The sequence below is a fragment of the Sinohyriopsis cumingii genome, chromosome 3 (genome assembly GCF_028554795.1).
Source record: "Sinohyriopsis cumingii isolate HCF-2022 chromosome 3, ASM2855479v2, whole genome shotgun sequence".
NCBI classification, from domain to species: Eukaryota; Metazoa; Mollusca; class Bivalvia; order Unionida; family Unionidae; genus Sinohyriopsis; species Sinohyriopsis cumingii.
In genome coordinates this window covers 136,421,317-136,436,181 of record NC_142963.1, presented here as the reverse complement: position 1 = coordinate 136,436,181, position 14,865 = coordinate 136,421,317, and the positions used below count along the sequence as shown (strand labels likewise).

General features: G+C 32.9%; 1 protein-coding gene across 1 annotated transcript in view; it reads right to left on the bottom strand.

Annotated features, from left to right (window-relative positions):
* The window catches only part of LOC149803929 (hepatocyte growth factor receptor-like), a 91,795-nt gene that overhangs the window by 20,903 nt on the left and 56,027 nt on the right, over positions 1–14,865 (bottom strand). Inside the window, exons 8-10 of the mRNA XM_089954011.1 lie at positions 5,674–5,829; positions 4,835–5,081; positions 1,526–1,648 (exon numbers count right to left, since the gene is read on the bottom strand). Coding sequence (XP_089810137.1) covers positions 1,526–1,648; positions 4,835–5,081; positions 5,674–5,829 — 526 coding nt within the window. The remainder of the gene's footprint in view (positions 1–1,525; positions 1,649–4,834; positions 5,082–5,673; positions 5,830–14,865) is intronic.

Below are 14,865 nucleotides of genomic sequence, written 5' to 3'. Positions count from 1 at the left end.
TTTGTTTGCTAATACTATTTTGTTAATGAAATAAGGATTTGACATGAGTTAATTAACTTATCGAGGTAATAGTTCATTAATAGTTTATTATATCTTTAACTCTTCTATCCTCTTTTTCATGTCATTAATTATTTTACCAAATATAAACATTTTAGTACAGTTGCATAACAGTATATTTAATGCAAACATTAGCAAAATCCCATCATCAGCTAATAAAGAAATACCATTTCCAGCTAATAGAACAAGCCGGCTTGTGAACTATAGCAGTTATTAAGAGATAAACTTCATTCAAATGAAGATAATACAATTAATGGTCTTGACCTGATCTCAAATTTAAGTTGTCAAATGCTTTAGAAGTACAAGAACTAATCTTCACTCTACTACTTCAAAAACGAAATTAAGTTATGACAGAAATATACAGGCAATTTTGTCAAATATAGCTTTCCTCTCAGTCATTATACATTCAGATGCGAGACTTACAGAAACTTCAGTCAGTTGTGGAAATCACGCAACGAATAAACAAATAAATGACACCACACTGAAAAGGGAAATGTAGATGCCACTGGAAAAAATGTAACAAACGGACAAATCAACTCAGATTGTTATTTTTAATCTCTAAATTCAGTCAAAACATTATTATGTGAATTATGTTGTCATCAATTTCAAGAGAAAGTGTATTACAGACAAGCGAGTACACGATAACACTAGGACCGCTTTGTGTACAATATGGCTTACTTGTAAAATATCAGCAACTGCAAGATTGATTCAGGTGGAGGCAGTGTTATAATCCTAATATTTGACACACTCTGTCTCTCTGCATGTACATTACATTTTGCATAAGAAACTTATTATAATGTTCGTAAAATGAATCTAAACACAATTAGTTAAGTATTTTAAATTATATGACGCCACTATTTGTTATACAGCTATCAGGAAACTCTGTTGAGTTATTAATTCTAGCTAATTTTGTATTTAGTACTGGCATATTGATTCCTATAACTTAAATCTAGAGAATTTCTTCTGCAAGAGTGATTCATTTAAAAACACTTTCAGTGAAAATGGTGAAGGGGACAACCAAATTGACATAGTCACCATCTTACATATCAATTTTAGAGGCTGCACACGCAACTATAATCGAAAAATATATCACAAAGTTGAGCTAACATTTTAACTTGTGCAAACCATTTCGAAACAACCTTAATATTTATTCCACATTTGAGCAAAATTTAAAACCAGAAATTTAGTATGAGTTTGAGACTGTTTATGAAAGTGGCTTCAGGCATACAAAGCCCATAATTCTTGCGTTTAAGGCTTTGTTTTGAAAGTTCATTTCTGATTGAACGATAGCCAACATGTATGCTCAGAGTTTTATTATCTCCATGCTCGAATATTATGTGTTGTTTCAATATGTTATGACTACTGATAAACGACCTGTTTAGAAAAAGCAATTTCTTCTGGTAGAAAAGCTGTCTTTCTAGAACGGTTAAACTATACTTAAACAAATATAATAATATTCATCACAAACCTTTTCCAATACTATCTCCAAGACGCAAGCGATTTTGGTTAATTATCAATCTGGCATCTGTTAGTACAGCAAGTGTGCTCTTGTCGATAACTGGCACACTTGCCCCACTAGTATCATTATTATCTGTAAAAGAAGAGCAAAATTGCACACGCTTTAAAAGATGGTAAATTCATAATTTATGCACCAGGACTGATGAGCTGTTTTGAATATTACCTGCAAAACATTTCAGTATGAGTATGGTTGTGAAACTGTCCAGAAATGGCATTATATTGATCCACAACTTTCATTGTTCCCTAACCTATACATACTGCTAACCTCATTATGTCGCTGTCCCCCTAACAACATGGGTAGTCAATATACAATGTTCCCTCACCTATACATACTGGTAAATGTGCTAGACTCATACTGGGACTACACTGCTGCTAGACGCTGAAACAATATTTTAGTTCCTGAATATATTCAGGTATGTCATCACCACCTAACTGAGCTGATGCCATTTGTTTGCAAGAGCCAGTAGACAGTTCGTCAAAGGTGTTAATGTCTTCCTTGCCACGTTGATGTAATGAATGCAACCAAAGGTCTGTACATGTTTTTAACAGACTGAGGTCGGAATTCCCACAAAAAACTATTTCTCTTTAAATATAGTACTTTAGTTTACGTGAAGCCACTTTGGTTCTAATTTTATCCAGGAGCATTACCTACTGCTGCGACATTTTTTAGTTAGTATGAAATTGATGATCAGTATCCAAATTACTGAATGGCGTCGATCATGCTGAAATTACGGGTGTAAGTTTTCCACATCTCTTGTCGAAAGTGACACTATCTTCATTAGTATAAACAGCTTGTACAGATGTCACTTAGGGTCACTAGTTTTGGCAAACGTGCACTTTTGGTAGTTGTGTAACATTAAAATTTTCAGGACGACTTTGCCCTGAAAATGTTGAGGACTATTTGCTCCTGGCCTCGAATCAGATTACACGCAAACTCCGTTTGCCATGATATTCTTTGAAATGTATTGCATCTAAACTGAATTCAGTTCTTCCATACTCTTGGTTGTCACCATTATCAAATTTCTGGCTGTCTGGATCAAATAAGGCACTATGCACCACACCGATGGAACAAAACAGAATGCAAAGATATTACTATACGAACAGAATTAATTCAAATGAAATGATGTACGCAATATCAACATGTATTACAAATAATTTCCTGGACTGCCTCTAACTTTTGATAGATTAAAGCACTTGTATATGATAATCTGTGATCAGGTTCTTTATGCCTGACATGGTCAAACAATATGTTACTACTTAAAGCTGTGAAATTGTATTAACGTCCAGACATGATGTCATCATCTGTAGCCGTTTCTATAAACATTTTTTTTGTTCGAAATGAAAAAAGAAATACAATGTGCTGACACATTTTCAACAACTATACATTTACATTTGTTGTTGTTAAAGTTATATATTTATTTAATATAAATTTAATGTCGTTATTTCACATTGTATGTCATTGCGATTTTACTTGAGCACACCTTTCTCTTATTATGCAAAAAATGGAATGCATCCCATTTCACTAAGTGCTAGTACAATGAAATGTGCCATATAACACATCATAAAACAATCTCACTGTAAGGTGGTATACTTTAATGCTACTATATCCAGTGTTGTAATGAGGGAGTACTGTATCGTGTACTTTACTCCCTATAACATATTATACTCCATGGCACCCACAAGTGCTATAATGAATTACTACGGTATAAGGTACCTCGTTATAAAGCTGCCCCACCATAAGGCAATATTCTCTATGACTTACAGGGACAGTGCTATATGGATGTAGTACTTTATCATGTACTTCATTATAGGGAGGTTTATCCACAGTATACTCAATTGCTCCCTTTGGAGACTGTCATAATGAGGGACGACTATATAATGTTCTTTAAAAAAGCCAATAAAAACATTAAAACCTGAATACCTACTTATTTAAAAGACTTATTTTGCAAATATTCCATCAGAAGCATATGCTTTCGAATGATAAAGACCTATATCAACAATGCTTCACTAGGGATACAATTATGAAATGTTTGGATTAACAAGGCTTCACCATAGATAAGAGTAAGAAAAGCGAAACAACCAAATAGGCTTTTATGGGCTCACTAACACTTACAAACACACAAGTTTCTGCATAACTGAGGCAATTAAAAATATGTCATCAGGTTCATTATGCTTGACATAGTCAAACAATATATTATAACTTAAAGCTGTGAAATTGTATTAACATTCAGGCCATGATGTCATCATTAATAGCTTTGTCTATACACAATTCTTTGAGTGAAATGAAATAACAAATACAATTTGCTGACACATTTTCCACAACTATATATTTACATTGTTGTGGTTAAAGTTATATGTTTATTTAACATAATGTTATTGTCGTTATTTTACACTGTATGTAATATCTATTTTCCTTGAGCACACCTTTCTGTTATTTTACAAACATGAGAATGGGTCCCATTTCACTAAGTACTAGTAAAATTAAATGTGTCATATAACACATCATAAGACAATCTCACTGTAAGTTGGTATATTTTATGGCTACTACATTCAGTGTTCTAATGAGGGAGTACTATATCATGTACTTTATAATAAGGCTGTCTCCCTTTAATACATTATAATCCATAGCACCCACGACAAGTATTATAATGAAGGACTGCGGTATACGGTACTTCGTTATAAAGCTTTCCCACTATAAGGCAATATACTCTACGACTCCCATGGACAGTGCTATACGGATGAAGTACTTTAACATGTACTTCATTATAAGGTGGTTTCTCTACAGTATTCTCCATTGCTCCCTTTGGACAGGGTCATAATGAAGGACAACTGTATAATGTTTTTCAATAAAGCCCAATAAAAACATTAAAACCTGATACTTATCTTTCCAACCTTTTCATATAGATCCGACGAATTTGAATACGTAATCACTTAAAAGACTTAGTTTGCAAATATTCCCTCAGATGCAGAGGCTTTCTAATGATAAAGACATGGATTAACAAGGCTTCACCATCAATACAAGAAGCTTCCAAATTTGCTTGTAACACAAACACACACACACACACATATACACACACACAATTTTATACAGTGCTGGAGTAATTAGAGCAGATTATCTTGCTTATAGATACATCACAGTGAACTGACACGGCCTGGAACCCATTATCTTCTTATCACTAGTCCAGCATGAAAACCGCCTCCAATGAGTGCCACAAATACCATTTTTATATTCCTTGGTGACCTTGAATAGCATAAATACCTTCATTACGATCCCCGTCGACATTTGATTCCATATTATCCATCGGCATCTGCCACGTTTTCACCATATTCTTGTCACGCTTCTTCAGTACCAAGACAACGACAAAGAAAATGATGACAAGGACCACAACACCCACAGCCAAACCGGTTATTATTGGCATTCCACCAGTACTTGTTGTGGGAGGGACCGCTTGTTGATTGTAACGCAAATATCCTACCAGCGTTGAGATATGGCGACCTATATTAACCTAGATAAAAACATAAACATCATCTAAAATGAACATGTATGAAATATGATGTTCTTTGTGTGCTGGAACTCAATATGTAACAATGATTATGGAACATATACATCTAGACTTTACACACACACACAAACACACACACACACACACACATATATACATATATATATGTTTGTTTATTTTTTTATATACATATATGCATACAAAGAGAGAGAATATATATATATATATATATATATATATATATATATATATATATATATATATATATATATATATATATATATATATATATATATATATATATATAATCTTACCATACATTGAATACATTTTAAAATTCTGCAGTTTGTCATGGCTAGAATTTCATGAAACTACGTTAGTACAGCTAAAAGTAATTAGTCTTGCTAACACTGGTGGTAAAGGAAGTTACGTTTAATCCAGAACATGACAATGTCATTGAATCCAAACAGCAACCCATCCATACATGTAATGTTGTAACGAAACGTTGAACCTTGAGCTATAGAGATGGTTAACCTGACTAATGTCCTTTAGATAGATTGGAATCCATAAAGCCTGTATTTGATTAGATACTTACAATTACTTCTGGACTGGCACTCTCCTTTTGGGACTTGGGCTGATCTTTTGGAGGTTTACAAGTGACTTGGAATTCTGACAAAATTATTTCGCTACAGGAACCTTGTCCAATTGAGACTCTCACATCTCGTTCTGGCACTCCACTCAGACATGTGGCCTGAAAAGTACAAATAAGCAAAAGAAATTAGCTCATTTCCACAAAACAGTCCTGTGTGAGCCTTGTCTTTAGCTGCAGTCGCTTTAATTGGCTGTGTAAATATTCATCTTAAGGTTTAAAAGCAGATATTAATATATTAGTCTTTCAAGTATGACATCACAAGCCGAATACCTGTAATTTTAGACCAATATCTCCAATATTTGGGACCAAAATCTGTAATTTGGGACTAAAGTCTAAATTATTCAATTATTTAATAAAAAATGTAACGAATTAACATAATGATAGTAGTTTATACAAATCGCGTGATCACTAGAACCTTTGATAATGCTGTTTTGGTGGGGATGCAGGTTCCTTTATTGCCACGTGTATGCTTGTCACACACTCTGCTTTAGCTGTATTAAATATAACTCACTCAGGCAAATTATGATTTTGAATACATTATACATGGCCATTTTTTTTTTGGTGGATTTGGTTAAAGGAATGTTGTTTTATAGCATTAGGCCATGCTTCATACCAATGTCAAATGTTTTCTCACATTCCACTAAAAAGAGGAAGCTACTTGATAGCTGATTGATTAATAAAACACAGAAGAAGCACATGCAGCGTTATGTATGTAGATATGTTGAGATTGGTTCTGTTTTCGTTCAAATGGCACAATCAAATCAAAATACTTCTCAAGCAAACATTCAGATAAAAATGGAAATTCGTAAGATTTTTCTTCACGTCCTGTTATTTCACCTTTATAATTTTGGTTGTACATTATCATAATTATTTCCCCGGGTTTCATGTGTCACAGTAGTCAGGTAATCACTCAAACTTCTGTGTAATATGCTGAAGTCAAGTGCTGATGTGATTACAAAGTTTTAAATATGTTTTGTAATGCAGAAAATGACTATCGCCTTTATGTGTGAAGTACATAATTATGTTGGAATTTTTATTCAAAACATGGACTATTATATTTTCTCTTTATTTCATGTAACATCAATCAGTACTTGCCAAACGTATATGTTAATGTTTTGTGAATTTTTAGACATGTCTAGACAACTACGTGCTTCCTAGACATATAATTTCGACACAAAATAGCTGGATATAAGTACTCATTTGATAGTAAAGTGTCGAGTGTATTTGCCTGTAATTAGACAATGGCCAGGTTTGCTTTAACCAGTTGTAAATAAGGACGTAACTATCTTGGGAAATACATTATTTTCCATCAAGCCTGTATTTTCACCTACATATCATGATATTCTGTCATCGGGGAATCAGGACTCATGAAAGAGAAGGTAAATTTATTACCAGTCAAACAATGCATCATATATAAACTGGAAACTTGAAACATGCATTTCATATTTATTCTGGCGATAAAAAGGAATGGAACGATAATACATTCGCAGGTACATATTTTAGAATTGAGGTTTTTATGAAATCAGCTAAGGATCTAGTCTAAGCTAAATTTGTTAACCGCTCTATTTTCAGTTTGTCTATTTAAAAAGGCTACACAAAAAACCTAATTCCTCTTAATTATGGAGTTCAAAGCCAACTCAAAATACTTGGTATTTATTGCAGAACGTTTAGGCCACTCCTTCCAAAGTGAAAGGAGTTAAGAAGCAGAAAAATCAATCAAATATAAAAAGTCAAGTTGAAGTCTGTTGCAATTAGGGTTCGAACCTCAGCAACATGCATGGTTGTTACTGCAGCCAAAAAAGACAACAGTGTCCTACAGTCGAGCAAGTCATGTCTCAGACCTGTCTGAATATAGTGACTTTGAAGCATAAACTGGGGTTACATGAAATGCCTCCAGATATGGCTAAAACACAAGAAATCGATAGGGTGTTTTGGTGAAAGTCTATTAGAATTGAATGTAGAGGTTAAAAATGAATTATAGCGACATTGGTCAGAGTAGGACAATGATGCAAATTTCGTTAAGTAGCAAAATAAATGAGACATTGTATGGCTTAGGACCAAATAATAATGGTCTTTGTATAAGCAATCTTAATAATATTTGACATTTGTCTTAAAAGAAAGGCCCCCAAAATGGCAGCCCATTTCTATATCCTTGACTGAGCTGACCAATGCAGCAGGCACTTCTCTGTGTGCAACCAGTGAAATTGTAGAAACGTATGCGATCCCAGACAATTGTAGTTAATTAGGCCATGCCACTTCGCAATCCAGAAATCTGGAATGATATAAGCAAACAACTTCATTCTTATGGCAAAGCCTTTATTGATTAACGGCACCGTGTTGCTGCAGCGATTATTCCTATTGATAAATTTGCACACTTACTAAAGAGCTAAATTGCCACTAATGTTAATGCAAACAGCTTCATTTCAGCTGTTACTATCATTGGTCAGGTGCAAAACCATGTATCGCTTAGAAGTAGGTACATTGTACATCAACACATAACACAAAAATATTCTAGTCTTTGCAATATAAATATATCCTTATGATATGTTATATTTAGAGGCGATGTTTGATAGAGAGTTAAAATATCCTTCAATAGCAGAACAAACTTAAAGCTGGAAGTAACTATAGTACAGCTAAAGCACTTTATTACTATATGAAACAGTTTCATAAAGCGATCTATTCATTTGAGGCCATCTTGGGGAATAAATAGAAGAAATTCTAAACAATTGTCAACCTAAAGCACTTGAATATATTTGATCATTATGAATATTTCAAGGGATAAACATTTAAGGTTATTTTAGCTCTCATCCAGAAAAATATTACATGTGCTTCAATTGAGTCGAATGGTACTTACGCTAGTATTCCAACACACCGATAATATCCAAAGTTTCTGGAGTTTATGTCAAATGAGCAAATATGTCTATTTTCAACTCTTCTACTCCAATGGTGTGCAATAAGATCATTAAAACTTTGCATGCATGGTTCAGACAAAAGTGCATTAGATGTTTATACTATATTGAGGACACACTTAATTTGGATGGTAGCAATCACTCTTCATAACATTCGTGGATTATGAATGAACCACTGACGTCTTTAAGTTTCGTAATAAATATGTAAATTTGCTTTGAGGTGGACTCTGTGCAGTTGAAGATTTTTCTTACTAAATATAAAATGGAAAAATATTGATTATCTCGCCAAGAAACATTATAATAAAAAATATGTCATCGTAAAAGATTTGCATTATTCCTTGGTATGCTTACAAATGCTTGTATACAGTCATATAAGCCCCAACGCACTAAAGATGTATGGAACGTGATAAAATAAAGTGACTTAGTAAGAACAGCGATTTTGATAATAAAATAAAACTATCTAAATATGATATTAAGGAGCTGGGATGGTGATACCAAAATATTTCGGATAACAATGGACATTTATGCGAAAAGAGAGGATTGTTTTTACTATTTCGACTGAGGCAGTCTCTCTGGTCTGGGAGATTATGTGGCTTGTCAACAAAGGTGAATTTGTGCTAGATCGACAAAGTGTGGAGCTAACTATCAAATAAATTTCCTAGAGTTGGAAACATGATATAATACAGAGTTATTTTCAGAGCAACAATTTTGTTAATAAAACATAAACATTGTGTCAATGAACTAGAATGACAGTAACATAATGTTACGATTGAGAATGGTAAAATGTATCAGACTATATCAGTGTGGTTTTACTATTCAATCATACTGGGATTCAATCTAGCAGCTATCCCATATATTAAATATACGGACAGAATGCCGTGTATTCAGCTGGGTCAGTTGGGCATATAGATTTAAGAACGGTGTTAGGAAAAGAAGATATTCATATGAGCAGTCCATATTGCTTATAAAGATAATAAACTGGTTTCCTTTCCAGATTTCTTTTAGACACTACAAAATGGATTCTCAAAAGATTTATATTTCAGCAATTGAGCATATAGAAAGTATATTATTCATGATATAGATACTATGGCGTACTGATTAAACGATCAAATAAAACAATTCCTATCATGGTTTCCAGAACGAAGTTATTTTATAAATGATGCCTTTTCTTTTTAATGGCATTGATCATTCTCATTTATCGTTTCCCATTTAATCCTATTGTGAAAAAGAATGAATAAAATGGCTGATGATAATGTAAGTAAAATACTTTCAACAGTTCCACACCGGACATTACAGGTATGGTTTCCACTAGTCTTGTCATGTTTGATTTCTCTTACGATTAGACGTCCATGATACTAAAACATATTTGTACTTCTACATAATCGTCAACTTCATCCTCCTGGGAAGAACTTCCCCCTTAGTAACACTGATTATATCAGGTGATAGTACCATAACCAAGGAATTTCAAGAACAGCTGTTGCTGGCATTATCATAAGCTGCACAATTTGGCATGGAAACGCTGGAGTGTTTGGTGTAAGATGACGGAAGATAATCCTTTTTGTTTTTCTGAAGTAACATTAGTTCACACTTTGTTCTTTTTGGTAATTGATAGTACATTGCTGTGTCATGCATCGTTACTGACAATGCAATGATATTTCAAACATTGATAATATTTGATAATGAATGGACCATGGACCCCTCACTTTTTTCCAGATAAACCACAACATATTTTCACTTGAGACGTAAACTCAGTCTTTAAATACGTGTGTTTTCATGTTCTTTATAAAATATATATTGCAGGTTATTAAGAAACGAAATTGGATGTTGCCCGAGAATATTATTTCTTCAGATTCAGTGGAGAGAAAATTTAAGTGATATTATTTGAATGCTACAAGTCTGACTACCCCTTGGAGCTTCCAAGTGTTCTAAATAAAGTCGGTTAAGAATGTCATTCTGTTCAGCCAATGTATTAAGATGGCGGTTGATGGGTACACTGGCAAAACTATAAAGGCAACATATATGCATATTTAAATGTATCGTATGTAAGGAATGTAAGATACGACATTTACGTTGAGTTATTTGCTGGAATGTCTTATATGTGTGAGATCTTATATTAGTGACACAAGCAAGTACATAAAAGTAAATAAATATGTGTTAACTCCGCTGTACATAATAAGCACTCATATACGTAGTATTACGCAATTTGTAACAGCTGGTTTTTCTGCCTTATATGTCAAGAAATAATGAATACTAATTCAGAAATTGGTAGGTAGTAATCAATACTTGACATAATATTTTCTTGATATAGTCACGACGAAAAGGCATATTGAATGAATCACAAGGATAAAAAGAAGTAGAAAAGAACGTAAGTGGCTGATAATTATAACCCTTGTACAAATCATCAGCCAATGCATGAGGTTATACAGACGCAAAAATTAGTCTGCTTGTTACAAATCCTAACATCGTAACTCTAATAGATAAATATAGAAACACAGGATGATTTAGAGAATAAGATGTTAATACTCAAGGATGAAATAAACATAGTTTGTGAGAATGAATCGGCTCTACGAAAATTGAGAATAAATCGGCTAAAATTGAGAATATGAATTTGAGTACCAGAATTAAAACCCTGGAGAAATAGAAAAAAATATCACAGAACATTATTGACTTTAGACCGATAACAAGCTGCTTAAGGACCATTTCAATGTCTTTCTAATACCTGTGTGTTATAAATGTGCTAAATATACTGAATAGTAAACCGGGGATGGTCTTATGAGAGTGAAATAAACAAAGCCTATGGACTTGGCAGATTTGATAACAATACCGATGCTTTGCAAATTCATTTAAATGATAAAGCAACGTGATGTCCTGAGGAAAAGGGAAATGTTGAAAGGATGACAGATATTCACAAGAGAAGACCTCACAAAGCAAACTACAAACTCTTTTCATAACTTCAGTGAAATATTGTATCGAATTACCATGAATATTTGATAGAAACGTGTTCGCTAAACTCACCAATTGTTTAAAACAATGCAGTATTAGAGAAATTGAAGATTTTTCGAAACTCTTCATCTGAATATAAAACATCATACCGGCGTTTGCCTGTCAATGTTTAAGACTATTTGATCAAAATGTTGCCGACTTATACGGTACTTTTTATCCTCCTCTAATCAAACAGGGATATTTAATGAAATTACTTTTTTTGTTAATTCCATTGATTTGTTTAGAATTAAGCATAGTACAATGGGACCAACATCTATTTTCTATCGCGATTATAACCTTTAAGACATATTGCCAAATAATAATTAAATTGAATGAAATATTGTATTGTAACAGCATGAATATTTGATGGCAACATGTTCGCTTAACTCATCAATTGTTAAAAAATGCAGAATTAGAGAAATTGATGATTTGTCGAAACTCTTCATCTGAATAGAATAAATCCTACCAACGTTTGCCTGTCAATATTTAAGTATATTTGATTGAAATATTGCTGACATATATGGTACTTGTTTCTCCGCTAATCAAACAGGAATACTTAATGAAATTTCTTTATTTTGTAATTCCATTGATTTTTTTAGACTTAAGTATATTAAAGTGGAACTAACATCTTCTTGCTATTGCGATTGCAAACTTTAAGAAATATTGCTAAATTACAATCACTATCAGTCCGGATATTAAATTATTGGTATAAATATATATAAATATATATTTTTCAAAACTAATACACATGTATATCTGTATGTTTGAGGATGTTATTCTTGTTTACACTAAGATTACAATCACTATCAGTCTGCATATTAAATTATTGGTATAAATATAAATAAATAAATAAATAAATAAATAAATAAATAAATATATATATTTCAAAACTAATACACATGTATATCTGTATGTTTGAGGATGTTTTTCTTGTTTACACTACGACTGAACGGTTCAAACATAAAAATAATCTGCCAGCTGTTGGGGAGATTTTGTTAAATGTAAGAATAGTTTGAATTATCTTAGAATTAAACAAGGTCGTATACGTTGCTTAAAAGTTATTTATTTTAGAGAAGATGAAATTTTATATAGAAGGGGTTAAGCATGTATGTCCAATTGTTACGGGTCAAAAACTCTTTAGGAGTTTGTTGTTGTTGTTATTGTTGTTTTAGGTTTTAACTCAATGTTTCAGCACCTTATAGGCTACACATAATGGCCAGTGTAAATGGTGGAGGAAGAACCCTGGAAAAGCCCGGAAAGAACCACGACCCACGAGAAGCTACTGGCAAGCTTTCTCACCTATCCACATTGTCCAAGCCCGAGACTGGACCACACGCATACGAAGGTGAGGCGGCAGTGATCCGTAACAGTGAGCGCTTTAGTACACTCTGCCTCTCAATGCCACTTGAGGATTTTTTGTTCTGTTCATCAACAACTTTGACATAAACGAATGTATCCTGCTAATACGTTGACTGCATTAGATATTGAATTTGGTGAAATTATCTTTCTTTAATTATGTTTACATGTAAAATAAATATTGATTGCACACAAGTTTACAATAATATAGGTGAGGGCATACATGACTATAAAAGAGAATCTATTACTATATGATGATACAGCAACTTGGTTCTAGAACCACACTTAAATTCATATAATTATATAAATATTGATAACACTAATGGTAGTCATGCTCTATAGAACACACAGACAGAATTTAAGAGATATTCAAGGAAATATAGAGTCATCTAAAACAAGCTTCATCGGATCCCGTACCTGGTTGATAAAAAATGTATTGATGAAATCGAAATTTGCATGAAAACATTATAATTACAGCATGATGGTTGTGGGATAAATATTGACAATATATCGAATCCAGATTTACTATCCCAAATTATTATTCATATATTCATTATTGATTAGTAACTTGATTAGTAATCAATGCTTTACGTGGTAACTCGTGGAAGTACCATTTCGTAGGCTTCATATAACAAAGACGTGTACATTAAAATAAGACAATGCACTTTGGCAACGATTATAGTCCTTAGTGAATGAATACACAGGACCGTATAATTTAGAAATATTGGAGTCTAAAAAGAGAGCTTGAAAGTAGACACAAAAAGCTTCGGTGAAGTATTATTAGATCCAGTAAATCCAGTATAATGGGTTGAAGAAAACAAGAAACGAACTAATATTTGTGTCAGCTAGACAATATAAATCATGTAAATACAAAATTTGCAAATTTTATTAAAGATGAAAATCAAATGATTACTAATCAAGTTGATAATCAAGGGGAGGCTAAATAGTATTGTAATACATTCTATAATAAAGAGAAGCACCAGTGAGAAGATATACTCTTAGAGGTCCTACATAAACTATACAATTCTTAGGCTTATCATCTTTTAGATTAGAGGGCATATCTACCCAAAGAGAGGTATTTGAAAATTTGATTGAAATGAAACGTAGCAAAATTGCTATCTCAAATGATGTTTTAAAGTCTTTATTTTTGACTTGGGGAATTTGTGTTAAAATATCTGATTGGCAGTTTTCAAAAGGTTTCCTTTGAGAGTTTTTCAACGTTTCCAGAGGTTGCATTGCATACGGGTGATTCAATATCCCTATATCTTCTTTTTTAAGTGCATAAATATTGCCTATACTAGTAAGCAGCAATGAACATAAAAGCTGTCTTGCTAAAGAAACAAAGTGTGTAATGTCACAGATTGTAGATATAGTACTTTAATTATTGATATGTCTTAGGAATCCTTGGAATCCTCTCCTTAGAAATACCAACTTGTATGGAAAGGTTTCAGAACTGACTCGAAATATTGCCATAACAAGAGCGGCTTGGATAGGAGACAAAAAGTACAGTGCATGAACTTTTTATCTTAGGTTAAAATTACATTGTGTGACTGAATTTACATCACTGGTCATCACATTTTCTGTGGATTTTGGTAAAACGGTAAAGATGAATTTGGAAACTAAAATAGAAATGATCATAAACTGGCTAAAACCATGGGAAAAATGACCTTTAACACCAACTGATAGAATAATAGTTATGAAAATAAAACATTTCGTTAGCACATCCTCATACACAATTTGATCCGGGAATCAAATGAATTATTCTCGACATTTATATGACAGTCACAAGTGCACAAAGTTATAAAAAGAGGTTATGCACTAATTTATTTTCTAAAGATGGCTTGACAATGACATAAATTGATAAAGTTATATTAGTTTTGCATACAAA